This window comes from Manihot esculenta, chromosome 10 (genome assembly GCF_001659605.2).
Source record: "Manihot esculenta cultivar AM560-2 chromosome 10, M.esculenta_v8, whole genome shotgun sequence".
Classification (NCBI taxonomy): domain Eukaryota; kingdom Viridiplantae; phylum Streptophyta; class Magnoliopsida; order Malpighiales; family Euphorbiaceae; genus Manihot; species Manihot esculenta.
Window position 1 is genome coordinate 4,542,866 of NC_035170.2, and position 22,659 is coordinate 4,565,524.

Genomic DNA, 22,659 nt, shown 5'->3' on the forward strand with positions numbered 1-22,659 from the left:
TATTTTAATATTATTAAAATAATAATAATTTAGATGTAATTTAAAATTATTGTAAAAAAAATTAAATTATTTTATATTAATTATGAAGATTAATAAATGGAAATAGTGAAGGAAAAGTCCAAAATGGAGAAATGCATGTACATAAGCAGCCACCCAGTCATATGTAATGTAAGATGAAGAATTTCATGCAGCTTCAAAATACAGACAAAACATTAATAGACAAATCTTTTAACCTAACAAACTACCAATTGGCCGACCCATTAAAGCTAAGGACAAAAATATAAATTAAAAAAAATCCCTCAAATTAATTAATTTACAATTTCTTTTTTTTTTAAAAAAAAAAAAAAACAAAACTCAAGGTCTTGTATGATTTGTCAATCTATGACCGCCTGCTCTTCTAGAAAGCATCGGAGTATTATCCTATAGAGATCTCTCATCTTCTTTTATTTTTCCTTTTTTTTTTTTTTGTAAAAATTACTACATAATCCTTAAATTTTTAAAAAATTATTTTTATTTTAAAATTATTCAATTAAAATATTTTTATATTTTATAAAACGATAGTCTTTTATGTCAAAAAAATATTTATTAATTAACTTATTTTAAAGAATTTAATAATATAAATATTTAAAATTATAAAAACTAAATAATACATAATTTTAAAATTATAAAGTCTAAACAATATAAATATTTAATAATTAAAAAGTTAAATTTTATAAAATATAAGGACACCCAATTTGAAATAGAGATGAAAGGGTGAATTTCCTAAACATTTAAGGATTAAATAGCAATTCACCCTTTTTTTTTTCTTTTTTCTTATTCTTTTAATGTCCTCTAGAAGGCAGCCTTCATAACCAAATACCTTGATCAAATAATTCAACAATAAGGTCCTTGTATATATTAGTGATTTCTTGGGATTGTCTCTCTTATCAACCTTCAAAAACCCAATTCTTTTCTTTCATCAGTATTGCTATTAAGACTTTTTTTTTCCTTTCTTGCCAAGAAATGGATGCAAAATCATGGAATCTCAAGCCAGTGAAAGAGAACAATGACTACTTCCAACAACTTGAAGATGATGATGATGAAGAAGAAGCACTCTCTCTTTGCAATCTTCCATTGAACAGTGAAGCAGCTTCTGATTGGGATGACTTCTCAAGAGAAGTTCAAAGCTCCTCTATTGATCAAGATTTGTTTGAATTCTTCAGTGAAGATTTCACTTCTTCATCTTCTTATCCAAAAGATAATATCATCTTCTGTGGAAAGCTCATTACATTAGATCATGGCAAAGAACAGAAATCGGAGAACACCATTAAAGCTAAAGAGGCCAAGAAAACTAGCAGCAGCACCTTCCCTTGGAAATCATCATATTCTTTCAACAAATTAAGAAGCTTTTCAGTGAAGATGCAACGAGAGAAGAGTTACAGAACTCGCAAGACTTTTCCAGAGATATCGCCGGAGAAAAAATCTGTGGATAAATATGATTTTCCGATGAAGGAAGCATCATTAGCTAGGAGTCCGACGAAGTCAAGATGGAACTTGTTTGCATTTGGGGTGGCGAGATATCCAATGGAAATGGAATTGAATGATATTAAGACAAGGCAGAGCAAGCTAAGTGATACTAAACTGAGCCGGAGCTTGAAGAGTCCGACAAAGACTTCCCGGTCTGATGATAGAAGAGAATTGGGAGAGAGAAGTGGGAAAAGAGAGAAAGGTTGGTGGGGTTTGCTTAATATTTTGGGATGCAGAAGCTACCATGCAAACGCCATGGTTAAGGCTTCATTGGGTTGGATACCAAGTGTGTGAGAAGAAATTTCAAATTGATCATCCCTGGATTGAGAAAATTTTATAATACAATCGTTATTGGTACAATATTTATATCTTTGTACAATAATTTGCTCTAGGTTGATCTTCTAATGTGTGCAAAACCAGAGATTATAAATTTTGTAATGAATGTATGCAAATTTACATGGATATAATTTCTCCTTTTTTTTAAAAAAAAAAAAAATTCTAAGCAAGAGATAATGTATTCCAGCCAGTAGATACAAATCCCTATCAATCCAGAGGCATAGAATTGCAAATCACATCAACCAAAAGCCTTTAGCCTACGTATCTTCTGGTTTGCTTCATTAACCATTCGTTTGAAACGATTTTTTTTTTTAAAGATAATTTCATTTTTTATAAAATTATACATATTTTCATGACTTTTAAATAAAAATTTTCCAAAATTTGAAAAAAAATAGAAAAATTGAGGAGTACTTACTCTCGAGTCCAATGCCAAGCTCTCAAATGCTGTTAAGATGGCTAAGTTTGTAATGATAAAGATAAAGCGTGTAAAATTGTATTTACTATATTATTAAATTGTTAGAAGACCTCATGAGAACCAAGAGATTTTTATATGTCTTATCAATTCAAACCTATTAAACAGATTGACAATATATATTTGAGAATTCTTTGGTAATTCTTTCCCTCTCCTTCAAATACCTACCAATAAAATAAATAAAACAAAATAAAGCAAACCCAACTGAAAACATGATTTGCTTTCCTCTTTTTCTTTTGGAGGCGATGATTTCAATAATCTGCCATTACCAGCATAGCATAGTGCAAAAATATTGAGTTCATCTAAATGGGAAGTCAGAGTTCAACTCTGACATCCCATTTTAATAATAATAGTAATAACGATGCTGATGATAAAATCAGCGAGCACAAAATCAAAGTAAGCTTTTCTTTTTCTATGGAGCCATTATAGAACAAACCATTACGTACTATAAAATATGACCACAGGTACCGAATAGAGGTAAATCAGCCGGCTACGAGGCTATCAAATTCAAACACTTTGCAATCTCATGTTCATGTCAACGGCTATCCACTTGAATAGTAATATAATTTAAAATCAGAATGAAAAAAGAAAACGTGCAGCCATTTAGAAAGATTGAGAATCATAATAAAAAAAAGCATACAGTTTCTTTTCTGCAATTCAGGGCCCCCTAATTAGTGCTTTCTGTGTCATGAGCCTTCAATATTCCCACATGTCATGTCACCGTCTCATATCTATTATAAACTATAGAATATATTATATATCCAAATACATATAAAAATTAATAAACTATTCAATAACTTTATAAATCCGAATACGCATAAGAATTACTCATCACAAAAGTAAAATGCAAATCCTACCCTAGTGTATTACTTTGATCTGTTGCTATGATGGGTATCCCAACATATTCAATCTGTTCTAGTAACACATCATATACACACAGAAATAATTAAGCATCATACCCTCAAATGCTTTACTTTGATCAGTTATATCAGCAAGAATTTCAGTCTCATTTTTTACTTGGTTGAATACTCGACGAGTACACCGGAACCATTAATAGATCAAAACTTTGATTTTACCATTACAATGTGGCAAATAGATTTTCAGCTAGAGTCCTGCATATCTGAACAACAGTGCTCATTGAATCTCTGTTTCAAGTCTAGAATTTCATGAAGCCTTAGGGTATATTTTTCTGTTAGGAACAATATATCCTCACCCACCCACTTCCCCTCCAAGACAAAAAAGCAGAGGATTCTCTAATCATTACAAATCATCAAACGAGGGGACAGGAAAGCAATTCTCTGGAATTTCTTCTTATGCTTCCCCCAGTTCCATCTCACATAATATACTTCCCCTTAATGTGAATCCACTTCCCCATTCGCAGTCCCAACTACATTATTGTTCATGCGTTGCCTCTTTCTTTTTGATTTCTTCTGTTCCAGGTAACTGCAGAAAGTAAGATTAACTTAGCAACTAGGAAAAAAAAATGCAGCATCATCTGTTTTAATTTATACAGATCCCATGTGTTGAAATACAAAATTACCAGAATTTACAAATTTCATAATACAAGTAAAAGAGTGATAGATGTGGACAGGTTGAATGCAGTGATTTCAACTGGAGATAAATGCACAAGCACAACTCAGCACCATAGATATTCTAGGAGTTTGAGAGATTTGAATGAGATGCTGAAACCAAATCAAATATTGGAGTATTCTAGGAAGGCATGCATGTAATGTAAAAAGTACAACACTCCTATGTTTGGAGCAATATTAGGTTGAAAAGAAGAGAGAAGGAATGGATTTCATTTGGAAATTTGGTTTGGTTTTGTCAAAAAATGCATTTTGGTTCAGTGTTTGAAATAAAAAGATAAGAAAACTGTTGACTTATTTGCTAATTCTAATTGATTCTAGGGATTTGATTTGATTAGGATCCTTAATTATCTCTGTAATTATTATTTGATTATTTGCTTCCTATTTAGATATGATTCTTTGTGTATAAATAGCCATGTAGACATATTGTATAAATCAAGAGAGTGAAATACAAGAATACTCAATATTCTTCCAAAAATCTTCATGGTATCAGAGCCTTTTTCCTGATTTTTTGGGTTCAAATTCAATTTTTCCTCTTCAGGGTTTCAAAACCCTAAATTTACTTTTTTGGTACTAACCCATTTAGGAGCCCTTCACTCTCTCACCGCCGGCACCAGAAGAACCGCCGTACTGCCGCCGGCCGATCGACCAGCCCCGACGCCGGAAAAGCTTGCGCGTGAGGCTCACGCGCCACCTCTTCCCGGCGCGTGACCCGGCGCTTCCCGGCGCGTGACCCATCATCTGCCACTGCTTTGCTGCTCCGATCACTCCGGCGACGATTCCGATCATCTTTCCGGCCTTCCCGTGCTGCTACCCGGTCCTTTTGGTGAATCGATTGGGCTCTCTTGTGTGTACACCCTTGAATACCTCCTATTCTGTCACCGTTTATAAACCTTTACCATGACAGAAGGTAAAAGGGTGTCAATGGCAGAAGGTAAAAGGGTGTCGATAGCAGAAGGTACAAGAATCTCGATTCCTAACTCTGATTCCTCATTCTTTAGTGCCACATCTGACGTTGTAAAGTCAGGTAATACTTCATCTCTCCATAATATTCCATGGATTATCGATTCTGGTGCGAATAGACACATGACAGGTTCTTCTAAAGGCCTTCTCAATTATTTTCCTTCCCTAACCAAAGATAGTGTCAAAATTGCTGATGGCTCTTTTACTCCCATATCCGGAACAGGTTCTGTTATTTGCACATCCAATATTAAATTATCATCTGTCCTCCATGTTCCCCACTTTCCTGTCAACCTTTTATCTGTTAGTGCTATCACCAATGCCCTTAATTGTAAAATTGAATTCTTTCCTGATCATTGTGTTATTCAGGATCTTCACACAGGAAAGAGGATTGGCAATGGTAGACTGCATGATGGCTTATATATGTTGGAGGGTGATCCAGGTTCTTCGATATCTCAAGCCTGTTTTGGAGAAAATAAAGATGTCAATCAGGAAATAATACAGTGGCACAGACGGTTAGGACATCCATCATTCTTTGCCTTAGAAAAACTTTATCCTAATTTGTTTGCTAGAACTCAGTTTGATTCTCTATTTTGTGATGCTTGTGAGTATGCTAAACACACTAGAACATCCTATCCTTTGAGTCATAATAAAAGTCAAATTCCTTTTGCGACTATTCATTCTGATGTTTGGGGGCCTACTCAAACTGTCTCATTGTCTGGTAATCGATGGTTTGTCACCTTTATTGATTGTTGTACTCGAATGACTTGGGTCTATTTGATTAAAGCTAAAAGTGATGTCTTTTCTTGTTTTCAATCCTTTCATAAGATGGTTTGTACTCAATTTAATACTAAGGTGAAAATTTTGAGAACTGACAATGGAAGAGAATACATGGATAGTAGCTTTTCTGCTTATTTGGAGAATAATGGGATAATACACCAGACTACTTGTCCTTATACTAGTGCTCAAAATGGCGTTGCTGAGAGGAAAAATAGACATCTATTGGAGGTAGCTCGATCTCTTATGTTCACCATGAATCTACCCAAAGCATATTGGGGAGATGCAATTCTTGCATCTGCTTATCTTATCAATAGAATGCCTCTCAAGAACCTTGACTTTATGAGTCCTTTGGCGGTTTTACAAGGGAAGAATTCATACGTTGTTCCACCAAAAGTATTTGGGTGTGTTTGCTTTGTCCATACTAGGACGGCAGGAAAACTGGATCCCAAGGCCCTTAAATGTGTGTTTGTTGGATATTCTCCAACACAGAAAGGATACAAGTGTTATCATCCTCCCTCTAGGAAATACTTCGTTAGTATGGATGTTACCTTCCGAGAAACTGAACCCTACTTCAGTACCAACCCCTCACCTCTTCAGGGGGAGAATAATGAGCAAGAAGAGGTGATCCCGAATTCTGTGATTTTGAGTGATATGGTTCAACCAGAAAGTTTGAGTTCTAGTAGACAGGGGGAGATGTCCAATCAGGGAGAGAGAACTGGTCGTTTAAGTTTGAGTTCTAGTAGACAGGGGGAGATGTCCAATCAGGGAGAGAGAACTGGTCGTTTGGACAAGCCAGATTTGAGAAGGTATTCAAGGAGAGACAAGGCAGAAGAAGCCATTATGCAGTCTACTCAGAGTCAAGAATCTTCTCCTGGTGAGTTACCTAGTCATGAATCTTCTTCTGGTGAGTTACCCACAACTCTTTCTTCTGGTGAGTTACCCACAACTCTTTCTTCTGGTGAGTTACCCACAACTCTTGAATGTTTCAATGACTTAGATAAACCTATTGCACAAAGAAAAGGGGTCAGATCTTGCACTAAACACCCTATTTCTAACTTTGTTTCTTATGAATCTTTATCACCTTCCTATAGAGCCTTTGCCTTGTCTATTTCCTCTGTGTCTATTCCACAGGATTGGAAGAAAGCTCTTGCAGATCCTAAATGGAAGAAAGCAATGATTGAAGAGATGAAAGCATTGGCTAAAAATGAAACTTGGGAGCTTGTCACTCTTCCACCTGAGAAGAAACTCGTTGGCTGTAAATGGGTATTCACAGTGAAACATAAAGCTGATGGCACAATTGAACGATTTAAGGCCAGATTGGTTGCTAAAGGTTTCACCCAAACCTATGGAGTGGATTATCAAGAGACATTTGCCCCAGTTGCAAAAATGAATTCAATCAGAGTTCTGTTATCTTGCGCGGCCAACTTGGACTGGGACTTGCAACAGTTTGATGTGAAGAATGCTTTCCTCCATGGAGATTTAGAGGAAGAAGTATTCATGGAAATTCCTCCTGGGTTCGCTGATGAGAAGACACAAGGAAAGGTGTGCAAGTTAAAAAAGGCTTTGTATGGGCTAAAACAATCTCCCAGAGCTTGGTTTGACAGGTTTAGCAGAGCCATGATGTCCTTCGGTTACCAACAAAGCAATGCTGATCACACTCTGTTTATCAAACATCATAAGGGTAAGATCACCCTTCTTATTGTGTATGTTGATGATATAGTGGTGACAGGTGATGACAAAGAGGAAATGACTCAACTAAAGAGGTTGTTAGCTCAGGAATTTGAAATCAAAGATCTGGGAAAACTGCAATATTTTCTAGGTATCGAGGTGGCCAGATCAGAAAAAGGAATTTTCATCTCTCAAAGAAAGTACATTCTGGATCTTTTGAAAGAAACTGGTATGATGGGGTGTAAGCCAGCAGAATCTCCCATTGAAAGTAACCACAAGCTGAAAGCAGGAACTGGTGAGTCCGTGGATATTGGAAGATATCAGAGATTGGTAGGAAGGTTGATTTATCTCTCACACACTCGACCGGATATAGCCTATGCTGTTAGCTTAGTCAGCCAATTCATGCATGACCCTCGCGAGACTCATATGCAAGCTGTACTTCGCATCTTGAGATACCTAAAGTCTGCGCCAGGGAAAGGGCTTCTTTATTCCAAACATGGTCATCTCCGAATTGAAAGTTTTACAGATGCAGATTGGGCAGGATCTCTCGATGACAGGAGATCCACATCTGGCTACTGCACAGTTGTGGGGGGAAACCTTGTCACTTGGAGGAGCAAAAAACAAAGTGTTGTTGCTCGGTCAAGTGCGGAAGCAGAATACAGAGCAATGGCCCAAGGAGTGTGTGAACTCTTATGGTTGCAGAAGTTATTGGAAGAGTTGAGATTGTCCGAGAGAGACAAGATAACCTTGTATTGTGACAATAAAGCTGCTATAAGTATAGCACAAAACCCAGTCCAACATGACCGAACGAAGCACATTGAAATTGATCGGCACTTCATTAAAGAAAAATTAACAGACGGTGTCTTGAGCCTAGTTCATGTGACTTCTACTGAGCAACTTGCGGATGTGTTTACTAAAGGGCTTAACAACAAGATCTATCATAATCTGATTTGCAAGTTGGGCATGTGTGACATCTTTGCACCAACTTGAGGGGGAGTGTTGACTTATTTGCTAATCCTAATTGATTCTAGGGATTTGATTTGATTAGGATCCTTAATTATCTCTGTAATTATTATTTGATTATTTGCTTCCTATTTAGATATGATTCTTTGTGTATAAATAGCCATGTAGACATATTGTATAAATCAAGAGAGTGAAATACAAGAATACTCAATATTCTTCCAAAAAATGCATTTTGGTTTTGTCAAAAAATGCATTTTGGTTCAGTGTTTGAAATAAAAAGATAAGAAAACAAACCAATCCATGTCAAAACTTGGCCGTTTCACTTTTATGAGTGAGCCTCATGGCTAATTCCCTCACCAAGTCAAACAAAACTAGACAAAAACCATGAGGCAGAGAACCAAAGAAGAGACTGATAACAAAGATCAAAGCAAAGAGCACCTCGCCAGCCATAACCTTTGTGGTCTCACCTGCATCCCCTTAGGAGTTGAGGCCTCATCATGTCTTTCACTGTCTCTCCCTCTATCTCTCCTCAATGAAATTACAATCTTATCATCTCCCTTTTCTAGATTTGAAATTAGCCCAACACCCTTCATTCCATCTTCATCTACAGCGCTCTGCAATTGCATGCACATCAACAAGGTTGTTGATGGAACAAGGAAGTGGAGGACCAGCCACGAGGAAGAAAGAATAGCAGAAAGGTTGAGGAAATAGGTTAGATTGGCTTCAGAGGAAGGAAAATGGGTTCTTGTCTTGCTAAACTGGATTAATGCTTTTGTAAGTGATGAATTTGGGTTGATCCTCCTGTGTGTGAAAATGGAAGTTGAAGGTTACCGATTTTCTTGGTTCTTTATTTTCTACTGGATAGAGAATACTGGCTCTTTTTCGTTGTATTCTTTGGTTATTTTCAGACTTTAGGCACAGCCCATGGGCCATGGCAACGGGCCACCAACATGTTTATAAGCATGTTCACAGGTCATTCTGCACATCAAATTCAACAATGATTCCACAAGTTCCATCTATTTCACAAGTTCATCTATGGAAACCTTGCTATGACCTGTTCCTCTAAATGACAAGGTTTGGTGGACTTCACGTGATGTTGCCCATTGCTGATAAGAAAGGGGGAAATTGGGATTTGGGAGGGCACAGATCAGACTGAACCAAAACCATCTGTCGGCGTTATTCTGTTCGTTTGACCTCTTCAATTCAGTCAGTTCAATGTTGATTTTCAATAAAACTGAACAGCACCCTACTTTAGTGTGAACACTTCCTCCTTGCTTATACAACAATACTACAATGAATTAAATATAACCTCATTCTGAAAATAGTTTACTTTAACTTTTGCATGTCATTCAATGCCATCAAATAAAATGCTGGCATCAGATGACAAGAATAGTTATTTGCTATCAGCCAAAGGCTAACATTCAATTTTGGCTCCCTATGTTCTCAATCTGTATGAAATGCTTTAATTCATTTCACCCATGCCTACCATTATTAAGGTTTTAGTATCATGATAAATTATGTAAATGATCATACTAGACACACGGCAAATTATCAATGCAGATTATAGATATTAAAGTCAAACCATAGTTAAAGTGAGCAACTGAGCTTGCACCTTGTATTTTTATTAGTAAGCAGATTCCTAGAAGCCGCCTTCTCTATGACACTTCTGTAATATTGTGTAAATGGGACATTGCCACTGCCCTTTTCAAGCTGCGTATCAACAAAGCATTAAATTGAAAAAAATTAAAAGCACAGCTACCATTCATACACCAAAAAAGGAAAAAAAGAAGAAGAAGAAGAAGAGAATGTAAACCTGCAGAAATGATTCAACAGATTGCTGATCTCTTGGTGAAAAAGCAACATCATCTCTCTTCTTCCGCACAAACTCAATGTTCTGCTCCACCTAGAGCACCAGAAAACCAAAGCATCAATACACCATTATGGTTAAGCAGCATGCATCCTCCCTATACACATTGCTAAACATCACAAAAACAGACAGCATACAAGAAGGTGTGATTAATAGAAGAGAATCAAAGAAACAAACAGATAATCACATGGGTGAAAGCTGAGTTTTATTTGTCAATCTACATTTACACCATAATGAAATCCCATGTCCTTCGATAAAAATCCTGTACCTGATCAATAAAACGCTTCACCAAACGTCGGGAACTCTCACTGGTAGTCGTCGCATGGAATTTCCTCAAACGAATAATCGGAATGGTTGCCAGTTCTGGAAAGGATATATGATAGCTCCACTGGGCAAAGTGCATTGCCAGCAGTTCAATGGCAGAAAAAACACATTCTTCTTGAAAGTTTCGTGATTTTAGCCAATGTTTTGGCAACTGTACCAAGAACATCCACTGTTAGTTTTACCAGATGCAGAATATACTTTACATTATACTGTTGAGACACCAGGTGGCATGGAACTACTCAAGAATGAAAGAAATGTAATTAGAAGAAAAGGCAAGACAAGAAAACAAAAAGTATTGAATCAGATTATAGTGCTATGTAAGCTATACAAGCAAACCAGGCAGAATATAGAAGAAAATTTTTTTCATATGGTAAGAAATCACTAATTACCAACCTTTATGGCAGATGAAAAGTTGAAGTCCTTCCCTGGCTTGCTACCCACCTTGCCAATTTTATATTCCAAAACATCCATTGCCAATGATGAGACGGGGGTAAAAACACCACTAAAACTGGAAAGATGATTAAGCCATTGAACACATTTAACTCTTAAAGGCAAATATCTTGGCCCTGGGAACAGAACAGCTACTCCATTTATGATCTGAATGATCATATAAAGCAATGGCTGAAGATCATAATCACGTACATTAACTGATATAAATGCAACCCAGAGTTCAATGCAGTTAGCATACTGCCAACTGCATATTTTCTTAACTGCTTCCTGCATACAAGTAGCACAAAGCATTGAATCATAAATTAAACAATTCTATAAGTAATGCATATTAAAAATAAAAATCAGCCACATTATACCAATATAAAATTATGTCTAAAACAAACAGGGGCACAAAGGGCTAAACAATGAATACCTTCTTCTTAGTTCTTAGGCCCAGATGTAATATCTTAGCAAGCTGTTGAATAGAAACTGCTGCCTTACTCAATGCTTTCTGTACATCTAGAGAGCATAGCTCAACAAAAGAATTCTTCAAAAATAGTATGTGCTCAAATAAACCTGGCTCCACAAACTTGCAGCGACTAATAAAAGCCTTGTATGCTTTAACAAAGCAGGTGTCAAAGTAATCGGAGTTGAATACAGAAGCCACCTCTTTAATTATGAGAAAAGAGTGCAGCGACAGAGTTCCTTCACCAGTTGCCCACAAATGAATTGATGTCTGCATTCAGTGTGAAGTCTCAATATGATTCCTCATAACATGGTATTAGCATAAAAACTCATAGATAACTAAAGGTTTAAGGTTCCACAAACTTGCAAGATGCAAAATTCCAAGATTAAACTAAATGCATGCATCATTAAAAACCTCAGAAATTGAGCATTGTATAAATAACTAGAATCCTCAAAAAAGCAGTGTCATCTTGTTGTCATAGTTGCATCACTATCAATGCAAAACCATCATATCCTGTGAATGAACCTACCTTGATGAGTCTTTGCAATAAAGGAGGGAAAGCAGCAAAAAATATTATTGAGGCTCTGAGTCGTGTTAATGCGAAGACCAATATAACAGAGTCAGAAACCTCATTTAGGAAAAATAGTGTACTCCTCAAATAAGACTTTATCAGTGGCTTTAGTTTTTTCCATTTTGAAGTATCCTTGAATCCCAAAATCATCTCCTTTCTTTCATTTGAGCATGGTATGCCCAGCATTTTACGGAATACATTATCAGCCTCATGAAGCACAAACATCAAAGTATTGCTTAGAGTTAAGCCATCTTTAAGAGCACCGCATGACTCAGTTCCATAGTGGCATGCAGCCCTGTAGCCATTTAATAGTCTTATAAGGGCAGACACATTCTGCTGCTCCTTAACCAATTGACACAATGAATCAACCGCAGAACTATTCAACAGCATGCTCACTTCTGTTTTCGTGCCATTTTCATCCACCAACTCTCTATCATCATCACTAGACTCATCTTCATCAGAAAACTCCTGTAAGAAATCAAAAGTTAAAATCATTAAATGTTAAGACCAGCTAGAAAAAAAAATGATTGCATAAGAGAACCTCTTTCAGTGTCTGACAGCAACAGATACAACATTTAACATTTTATCACTCAAAATCATTCCCAAAGAAGAAGGGTTTCAGAAAACAAGTTAGCAATTCAAAGTGCTAGTCTACCTCTGCTTCTTTTTTTTTTTTTTTAAATAATACTAATAATAACAAAAAGAGATACATCATAAAATAGAGTAACATCATTCAACTTTTGGAAAATCATATGGAGAATAACTTAGATGACAGTGATACATGAAAATAGGAAGTAATCATTGCGGAAGAAATGGATAATTTAATAACTTACATTTTCTTCATCCCTGAATACTTTAAGACGATTCTTGTTGCTATCCAAAAACTTACAAAAGTCTGGATCCTGAAAATTTCAAGTGGAAAAAAGTCAACTACACTACAAGAAGGAAAGTCAACAGATACTTTTAAGTCTAATTTTTCCCCACATAGGCTGGCAACACATTTGGTACTCTTTAATTTAATTCAGTTTCATATGAAAACGAGAAAAAAAATGTTATTAAATCAAATTTTAAACTTTCTAGAACCATAACGATCTAAATACAGAAAATGGAATATGCTTTATGGAGGAAGTTTACAAGCATATTGAAGTAAAGATGTACTGTAGATCGAGAAAAAACAGATTCAATCTATAAGCATCTATTATGCTAAAAGATATGGCAGACAATGGGCAAAAATTCAGCCAAAATATTATTTCCTCTTCCACAATCATACAATTGATATCAATCCCCTACACTTGAGTTTTGAAAAATAACCAATAATCTTCTCCTAACTGTTACAGTGTAATGAGAATGTCATTTGCACAAGATTAACTAAGCATACAACTGAGAAACACAATGTTTACAGAAAATAACAACGAGAGAATCACCTTTTTCTTCAATCTGTCCAATTTTTTCATTTTCTTCAAAATTTCTAAATGGATTTCCCTATTCTGAACTGACAAAGCACCTTCACTATTGTTGTCTGCATGGTGCATGCAAATTTTAGTTTGTATTATCAATAAGTGAAAAGCAGGGTAAAAAGGCATTTAATAGAAGGATGAAGAAATATAAGCCCATATATAAGAGTGTTTTCCTCACCTACTAGATTACTTGCGCTTTCAGTTTCACCCACCTCTGCACAACTTCCATCCTAATCACTTGTACATATAATCAACGTTAGAAAGTCTGGCAGACAAATAACATTAACTGACACCATTGGGAATAATATATTTCAAAACCTCTGATAGATATCCATCACTGTCAAAATCATCTTCAACTGCATCAATCTCATCTTCACTAAATATGGCATCAAGGGAAATTTCTTTAATATCTTCAACTTGAGAATCTCTGAGAAAAGAAAATTAACAAAAAAGGTTATTTAAAAAAATTGTTAAGTAAAATCCTCCTCCCCTAAAAAGATAATAAATATGCAAATATCAAAATGATTCCCGAAGAATTCATATTGAATGGAACAAATGATACTGCTTACAAAACCATATAAACTTAAATATAGATGAGGGAAATAAAAGCAAAATCATGACAGCAAAACATGATTCAAAGTAAATTTTAATATAAAATTGACAAATGAAAAGATCCGTTTATGGCGAAACAATACACCAGCACCGTTGTTAGAAACTTATGATTCTCAATTCGATTCGCATGATTCAATCCAATTTTTCACCCTAGTGATTCGAATCCATGGGATGAATCTTAAATATGCTTGAATATGAATAGGCATATAAACTAGTTGAGCCGAGCCGATCTAAGCTTTGAAGAACTCAAGTTTGGTTCGTTAAAATTTTATAGAGCTCAAGTAGAACTCGAGCTTGAATCATTTCGAACTCCAGCTGAATATCAATAAACTCAAACTTGATTTATTTTAAAAACGAGTATAGATGAGCCGAGTTTTTATCAAGCCAAGTTTTGAATAGCTCACAAGTAGCTTGATTAATTTACAACTATAATAAGTTTTAATTTAAAAATAATAAGTTTAAAACTAAACAATTTTAATTAGAAAAGCATATTCACGAACTTATCGAATAAACAAGCTTTGGAGTCTTAACAAGTCGAACATCTACATGTTCAAGTTTGTCTTGGTTATTAAACAAGTCTAAAAGGTAGATGCGAGTTTAACTTATTTAGAAAACAAATCAAGCTAAGCCGAACTTTTATTGAGCTGAGCCTCGAATAGCTCACAAGTAGCCTAGTTCATTTACGGCCTTAATCGTGATTGAATCTTATGATTTGATATGAATCTATCGATTTGGCCAACTCTTTTTTAGGAGAGTTGTTAGACCTTAGAGCTTCAAAATTTAATATTTCACTTTATTTTAACTATGAAAAGTGTCCATAAAGTCTTTCTATAACTTTTTCTTTTCACTAACCATTCTTTTTCCTCTACCACTTTTTCTTTTTCTTTTTTTCCTTGTTTTATTAATTTACTTCTCTGATTATAACTTAACTCGCTATCTTTTTTTATTATTTTTATTTGACTAACCTTAAATGAAAGTTTTTAACACAAGCACAATGATAATCATTTTCTACAATTTAAGAGTTCATATTTTATATGTAAAACTACATATTATAATAAGAATATATTGTTTTATTATAAAGCATCATTCTCATTAGCTAAATGATAATTCTATATATCAATATGAATTATTGTGATACATTTTTTATTTATTTTTAGAATACATATCATATTTAATTAATTTTGAGATTCTTTTATCGAATTTTACAACGATGCTTACAAAATGAAGATTTTGATTCTTGTTTTGAATCTCGATTTAACAACTATGTGCACCAGTTACATTAATTTCACCTTTTTACCTTCCACTATGCAGTTCTGTTCTGTATCCTTCTGGGTCCTCAGCTTCACGCTGCTCATCCTCTACAGCAATAAGAAAGGATTGAATAACCTTTAGATAAAGAAAAAATGGTCCAGATGCTAAGGCATTAACATAGTGTTTGATTCAATTCTATCTTACAAAACTATGTGGAATTCAATTAAATTCTAAATACAATTAATTTAAAATGAATTTCATTGTTTGGTATGATACAACTTAAAATGCAGAATTCAATTGAATTCCACATAACTCATTTTTTCATTTCCTAAACTACCCTTAAAGTAAAATAAAAAAATTCTACTCTATCAAAAAAATTTATATTTCATAATTTATAACAACTAACAAAAATATAAACCCATTAAAAATATATTAACAAATTTTAAAAGAAAAATTCATGACTTGGTGATTTACATAATAAAATAAAGAGTCTTATTAGTAAGAGAAAATAAACTTGAATATTATAAAATTAGAAAAATAAAGAAAATATATTATATAATTGTCTATATATACTAATAGTAGATAAATAGAAAACTAGTTTTTACAGTTTTCACTTTTATGACTAATAAAGTATCGGGGATAAATTATTGAGAGAAAATTATTTAAGGAGGGCATTTTAGTCCAAAAGATGATGTTGTGTAAATTTTGTGGAATCCATTTCAAATTCCATCAAATTTTATAGGAATTGGTTTTAGTTATAACCAATTCCATAGAATTGAATTCCTAGAATTAAATTCTAATTTTTATTCAAACCAAACACATAAAAAGTGAAATTCAATTGAATTCCACAAAAATTTAGGAATTGGAGTTGAACCAAACATAGCCTAACAGTATCTCTTCACATAAAATACAGAAAGGACATAGATCAATCTGAATTAGATTTTTTAGACCCCATCAAAAATACAAGATGCAGCTGAAATTGGCGTCCTAGTTTCGTGAGAAGCACCCAACTAACAGAACATCTTAACTAATAATAAGTAGTCCCAAACCCCAACACTTTTTCACTTTCAGTTGACAGAAACACTCCATAATTGCATTGAGTTCTACTTTAGTTTATCGAGTTCTACATTAGTAAGAAAAAATGAGAAATCATACATGCCAGTGTCAAACTAAATGCAAGCCATCATATGGCATCGAAAGCTTACTCTTAGCAGCTTTCTTTTTGAACATAGACTTGAGCTTCCGCTTTCTCTTCAGCACCGACTGAAGATTCTTCTTGGCAAATTTCCTCGCTTTCTTCCCAAGCTTCCCCATTTTCCTTAAAATATGACAACAACCCTAAGAAAATAAATTCAATTGGAACAGAACCCACGAAGCAAATTATACACGCATAAAAAAGTAAACCACAAAAATCTATTACCTTTGCTTACTCCTGAATTTGCTGCTTTTTTAGTTTTAGTTTTACCAGAAATTAGAACTTTAAGAATTCAAACGGACTTCAATCAACAGTTCCGGCGACTGAGGAACCTATATTGAGTAAGTTCTGCTGGAGGCGTGCTGTCTATGAGGTTCAGTGAGGAGAATCGACGGCGGCGAGACGGCAGTGCAAAGCTTGATCAAAGAAACAAGAGAGAAGTGAGAGGGGTGAGTAAATGAGGAAAAGGACCGAGTAAGGAGGAGGCGCAGTAGGATCGAGCGGCGCCAGTAGGTAGAGAAGGAGAGAAAGAGAGTGGGAACGAAGCGGGAATCGAATGTCTGATGCAAGTATACAACTATAATTAACCCTCAAAAATTGGTCAAAACGCTGCGTTTTATAGTGTTTCTCCTTCCAAAACTTTATTTCTCCAAAGCATTCCAAATGGAAGAAACCAAATGGACCTTTCAAATGAGATTGATTAATAAGAAATTGAATAAATCAAACCATAACAGGAGACAGAGGAGAGAGAAAGCGTTAGGAAACTTGAGTGCGAAAACCGGAGAGTATACTAGCTGTGCATTATTCGGATTAAATTTAAAAAATCGGTTGAATTAATTAATTTTAAAATTTAATTTAATTTTTTATTCAATTTAGTTTAATTCGATTTTTAATTTTAAAAATTTTGATTATTTCAGTTTAGTTTGATTTTGATTAGAAAAAATTGAAAAAATCAAATCGAATTTATTAGTAATAATAATATGTTATTTTTAATAATACAAATAAATTAAATTATATTAAAATTAAAATATTTTAATTAAATTTTAAAAAATTAAAAATAAAGTATAAAAAATAAAAAAATTATTAAAAATTAAAATCAATTAAACTGAATCGAATCAGACCAATTCAGTTTGATTTGATTTCTAACTAAAATCAGTTCGATTTAATTTTCATAAATATTAAAATTTCGATTTTCAATTTATTCAATTCAATTCGAATTGAAATCAAACCAACCAAATGCTCAGGTGAATATATTAAAATTTAAATTTTATTTTTATTAAAATTAATTTTAAATTTAATTAAAAATTAATTTAAATTATCTAAATTTATTTTAAATTCAATTATTTTACTTGAATAATATTTGAATTCATTTACTTTTATATATTTTAATTAATAATTTATATAAAACATATTTTTATTAATAATTTTTATTTTAAAAAATTAATATTTTTAAAAAATATTTAAATTTTAATTTTAAATAAAAATATATAAAAAATTATAAATATTACTGTATAATATATATTTTTATATTAAATTAATTTTCTAATAAACAAAACTTACAGTGAGGCAAAAATAAATTATAATACAGGTATAGAGGATCAGCAGTATTCGGTTTAAATTAAAAAAATTGATCGAATCGAATTAATTTTAGAATTTAGTTTGATTTTTTATTCAATTCGGTTTGATTGATTTTTAATTTTAAAAATTTAAGTTATTTCAATTCAATTCGATTTTATAAAAAAAATTTAAAAAAAAAAACTGAACTGAATCGATTAGTGATAATAATATGTTATTTTCAATAATATAGAGATATTAAATTATATTAAAATTAAAATATTATAATTAAATTTTAAAATATTAAAAATAAAGGATAAAAAATAAAAAAATATATTAAAAATTATAACTGATCAAATTAAACTAAATCGAACTAAATCAGACCGATTTAATTTGATTTGATTTTTAATAAAAATCAATTCGGTTTGATTTTTAAAAATACTAAAATTTTAATTTTTAATTTATTTAATTTAATTTAATTTTAAATCGAACCGACTGAATGATAACTTTTATGGTTTAATTTAGTACAACAAGACAAAAGTGAGTATATATACAGAGATATAGACAGTGAAACTCACTATTCAAACTAGGAAAACTGCTCAAAATGAGTAAAGAAAGCCTCTTAGTAATAGCTGTAACCAGCGAAACTCGAAGGAGAAAGGGAAAAAAAAAAAATAGAAAGAGAATATTTTCTTTCTTAAAAAAAATTAGAAAGAACCCCTCAGATTGTAGGAAATGGAGAAGGGTTTTTTTTTTAATTATTATAAGTCCCTAATTTTATTAAAAATTATTTCTTAATCTGCATTTTAAAAATTCAACTAAAATGTCTTTTACTTTGAATTCAAAATCTTAAATTTTTTTTTTATATATAATAAAACTTTAATAACATATTGTAACCTTAATAAAAAATATTAAATAATATAAATAGATAAAATTATAATATAAATATTTGAAATCAGACCCAAATATTATTTAAAACAAGTTAATTTAATTTTTCTGATAAAACAATTAATAAATTTTTTTTATTTTACAAAATAATATGATTTTTTAATTGAATTTTAAAAATAAAAACTAAATAATTAATTTTAGTGAAATATCTAATGTAATTTTTTATTATTATATGTGTCCTCTGACTTTATTATTTTTTACAAACAAAATATCAACGGATGGGCATTTGGTCTAGTGGTATGATTCTCGCTTAGGGTGCGAGAGGTCCCGAGTTCAATTCTCGGAATGCCCCTTTTACTGTTTTTTCACCCTTCAGGCCAAATGGTTCAGACCGTTATATTTATTTTCTTACCAAAACCTCTGATTAAATAAGCTGCACTACATTGATAGAACTCGTCCTTAGAAATATCAAGATCCTCGTCTCCTTTGTTTTTTTTCCTAAAAAAAATAATATCTCTGAATATTAATGTCAAATTTACTCTTAAGCCTCCATTTATTTTTTAAAAAAATTAAAATTTTTTTCATATTTTCTACATTTTAAAATAATTAAAAATTTTAATCAATAAAAAATATTTTTCTGATTAAAAAATTTAATTATTTTCATATTTTAAGAATCTTATTAATTTTTTCAATGTATAAATTTGTTAATATATTTTACTTTTTAAATTAATATTAAATAATAAAAAATATTTTATTAAAAAATATTTTTAAATATAAATTATTTTCCATAAATAAACTGAAAAATTATGATCACTCCGGTGATATCAACACTTGTATTTTTGTAAGCAAATGGAGGAATTATGATCACTACTTGATTTTTTTTTTTAAATAGTAATTGTTTACTAACTTTATAATTTAATATACATTGAAAAAAATAAATTAGATTATCATTATTCATGAAAAAATCTAAACTATATATATAAATGTGAAAAGAGAAAAAAATAATAAAATTTCTTAAATATCTTTAATTAAATTACATAACGAAAGAATTTAAATACAAATTATCAATAGGTAATCTGGATTTAGATTTATTTTATTAAAAATATGATTTTATTAAAGGAAAAATATCCAAGAACTTTAAGGAGTTTCTACACTTAAAAGTAAGGTATAAGAATAATAAATTACAAACCAAAAGGTCAAATTTAAACCCAATAACAACCCTCAAGATCTTAAAGAAAAAAAAAATACATAAAACAATAAATCCTAAAACTCGAGAAAAAAACTTGACTCAAAACTCCTACTCGGTATCAACCAAGCAAGGGCGTCACTCTCTTCTCTGCAACGACTCTAGTAGCTTCACCGGTGGTATTCATAGAAAAAAAGCCCAAAGAAAAAGCAAAGGCTATATATAAAACACAAGGAAATCTCATTTAAATAAGTGGAAATATCCACCATGCTTCCACATTTTCAAAGAGAACTAGGCCATCTATAAAACACACATGCAACACTGTAGGAAGCGACGATCGGTGAGATCCCAACGATAATGAAATAAGAGAAACTTCTTCAATCAACTCTGTAAAATCACCGAGTTTGAGCCAAGAACTGAGACTCTAGACGACAAAACCTCAGGTAAAAGAGCAGAATCCAGATCTATGAGCTGTTGCCATCATTCATCACCAAAAGAAGAGTTTGACTCTAGACGACAAAACCTCAGGTAAAAGAGCAGAATCCAGATCTATGAGTTGTTGCCATCATTCATCACCAAAAGAAGAGTTTCTGTAAGTATAAATTGTCGAAGTCTCAGATCTGCAACACACAATAAAAAAAAAAGACGAAGAAAAACCAAAGGAAAGAAAAATGACAGTCAACCAAAACAAGTTTCTATCGTTGAGTAACGCTGCCACCAAAGACAAAAATAATATATACATCTCCACTCGGCGGTGGAGAGGCAACCCACAGCCCAACGGAGAGAGGCTCCCTCCACCCATGGGGGCACATAGCAGTTGCTTTTTTTTTTTTTTTGCTAAAGATAAGGATCCATTGCAGGAGTTTGGCCCAAAGCCAAAACTAGGATACAGAGGCAGACTTAACAATTTCTAAAAAGAAAAATACATATAACATAAGCCTCAAAAAATTAAAGTCCAACTCTACAAAGAAGCCTCAAGAACACCAACTTAAAAAGAAAGGCCCAAACGTGTCAAAAATCTAGCTCTAGAATGTCCACTCAAAAGGTAGAGAGACCTAAAAGAGCAAGAAAACTATAATTGTCATTCAGCTTTCAGGCCTCTACTTCAAGTCGCTGCATGGTAGATAAAGCACCACGTCAAGCACAAAAAATACAATAACAAACCGGCAAGGCCAACTCACTATGATTCCAATCAAAAAGCTTCCACTTAACATTGGGTTATAGCCAGAGGTCTCAAAGGGTAAAGTAGAGCCAAGAAGACATAAAGTCAAGCCTAGAACCAAAGTCAACTAGTGGCAGCGAGGTACTGCTCCTTAGCACCATCGACTCTTAGGAGACCGGATGTTGTGGAGAAATATTGATAACATCTCCGGGAGTTACCACACCACAAAAACTGGAGAAATCACTGCTCCTAAGCTCTTGGTTCTCTGTCGGCAACAAGCGAAGCACCAAACCCCCCTCAAGCAAACAGGGTCACCATAACCAAATCAATCATTGAGAGTATAAGCAAATCTAGCTGAAACAATCCTGCAAGGACCAAGCAAGGCAACCAATAAACTCTATATATTGTGAAACGCTACTGTAAAAAATCCAACAAAAAACCATTTACACCCTAACTCAGTGGTGGAGAGAGAATTATCCACGATTAAATCAGCGAAAAGAAGAGCTTTTCCCTGCCCGACGGAGTAGAAGAAGGCTCTATATATTGTGAAACGCTACTATCAAAAACCCAACAAAAAACTATTTACACCCTAACTGAGCGATGGAGAGAGAATTATTCACGATCAAATCAGCGAAAAGAAGAGCTTTTCCCTACCCGAGTAGAAGAAGGCCAAATATACTGGCAAGAGAATGGTTGAATGCCCAAACAAGAAAATAAAAATGGAGAGAAAAAGAGGTTTTCTATATAAGAGAGAGAATTTTATAAATAGAGTTAGCTTGCTTGCACTCAGGAGTTGTTTTACAAAATTAAAAGAGTGACAAAGATATGTGTATGGTCAAAAGATGACAGTTGAAAGATGTACCAAAAAAAAAACTACATAACATTACAAGAAGAAAGAAGTCTTCTTCTTGATAAGATGCTTGGGTTAATTCATGGTCCATAGTTAAAATCTGTGAATATTTAGTTTTTTTTTTCAGATAATTACAAGTGTTTTCTTATTTTGATTGGTTTAAAAAATAACATAATAATAATAATAATAATAATAATAATAATAATAATATATTATTATCAATTAATTTGATTAGTTAAGTTACTTTTCTATTTGAATTTAAATTTCATTTTATTAATGGATAAGATTTTATTATTTTTATCTCAAAATTAAAATTATGAAGTAAAAAATCTTTATTTTAATTAAATGGATTTTATATCTAACTTTAAATTATAGTTTGTAACGAATATAATTTGGTTATAATTATTTTTAATTTAATTACAGTTACAAGTTTAATTTTATATTTGAGAGATAAACTTTTTTTAGGTGGTTGGAATTAAAAAGCTATTTACAATAATATTTTTATATTAAATTTTAATCATCATATACCTTTATGTATTAAATTAAAAATAATAAATTTATTTAATTAAAAAATAT

At 32.5% G+C, this 22,659-nt stretch overlaps 2 protein-coding genes, 1 long non-coding RNA gene and 1 other non-coding gene across 7 annotated transcripts; 2 read left to right on the top strand and 2 right to left on the bottom strand.

Moving 5' to 3' along the window:
• Positions 1-1,002: 1,002 nt before the first annotated feature.
• On the top strand, positions 1,003-1,800 carry LOC110625141. Its single transcript, XM_021770687.2, has one exon. The coding sequence runs from the start codon at positions 1,003-1,005 to the stop codon at positions 1,798-1,800; it is 798 nt and encodes a 265-aa protein (XP_021626379.1).
• Positions 1,801-3,297: 1,497 nt separating this feature from the next.
• Positions 3,298-17,030, bottom strand: LOC110624862 (nucleolar complex protein 2 homolog). Of its 4 annotated transcripts, none has more exons than XM_021770276.2 (14): positions 16,669-17,030; positions 16,454-16,566; positions 15,295-15,355; positions 13,704-13,812; positions 13,564-13,615; positions 13,353-13,447; positions 12,762-12,830; positions 11,887-12,396; positions 11,325-11,627; positions 10,856-11,179; positions 10,407-10,613; positions 10,085-10,174; positions 9,884-9,981; positions 3,298-3,757 (listed from the first exon to the last, which is right to left on the bottom strand). In XM_021770276.2, the coding sequence occupies exons 2-14, from the start codon at positions 16,560-16,562 to the stop codon at positions 3,667-3,669; spliced, it is 2,118 nt and encodes a 705-aa protein (XP_021625968.1). In that variant the 5' UTR covers positions 16,563-16,566; positions 16,669-17,030; the 3' UTR covers positions 3,298-3,666. The 4 variants fall into 4 exon arrangements, with proteins under 4 accessions (XP_021625968.1, XP_021625967.1, XP_021625969.1 ...); XM_021770275.2 differs by having other exon boundaries at positions 16,454-16,586; XM_021770277.2 differs by lacking the exons at positions 16,454-16,566; positions 16,669-17,030 and having other exon boundaries at positions 15,287-15,355.
• Positions 17,031-19,165: 2,135 nt separating this feature from the next.
• TRNAP-AGG lies at positions 19,166-19,237 on the top strand. The gene has a single exon. It is a non-coding gene; the product is annotated as a tRNA-Pro (tRNA).
• Positions 19,238-20,012: 775 nt separating this feature from the next.
• On the bottom strand, positions 20,013-22,009 carry LOC110625224. Its single transcript, XR_002489550.2, has 2 exons — positions 20,755-22,009; positions 20,013-20,661 (listed from the first exon to the last, which is right to left on the bottom strand). It is a non-coding gene; the product is annotated as an uncharacterized LOC110625224 (long non-coding RNA).
• Positions 22,010-22,659: the final 650 nt, after the last annotated feature.

Bases quoted from the DNA above. Each gene is read 5' to 3' on its own strand.
- LOC110625141 (XM_021770687.2), top strand. From the start codon at position 1,003: ATGGATGCAAAATCATGGAATCTCAAGCCAGTGAAAGAGAACAATGAC.
- LOC110624862 (XM_021770276.2), bottom strand. From the start codon at position 16,562: ATGGGGAAGCTTGGGAAGAAAGCGAGGAAATTTGCCAAGAAGAATCTT. The intron at 13,813-15,294 runs GTAAAAAGGTGA...TTCTTTTCTCAG, and splicing joins ACAGAACTGCATAGTGGAAG to AGATTCTCAAGTTGAAGATA. The intron at 13,616-13,703 runs GTTTTGAAATAT...ACAAGTGATTAG, and splicing joins GTGATGGATATCTATCAGAG to GATGGAAGTTGTGCAGAGGT.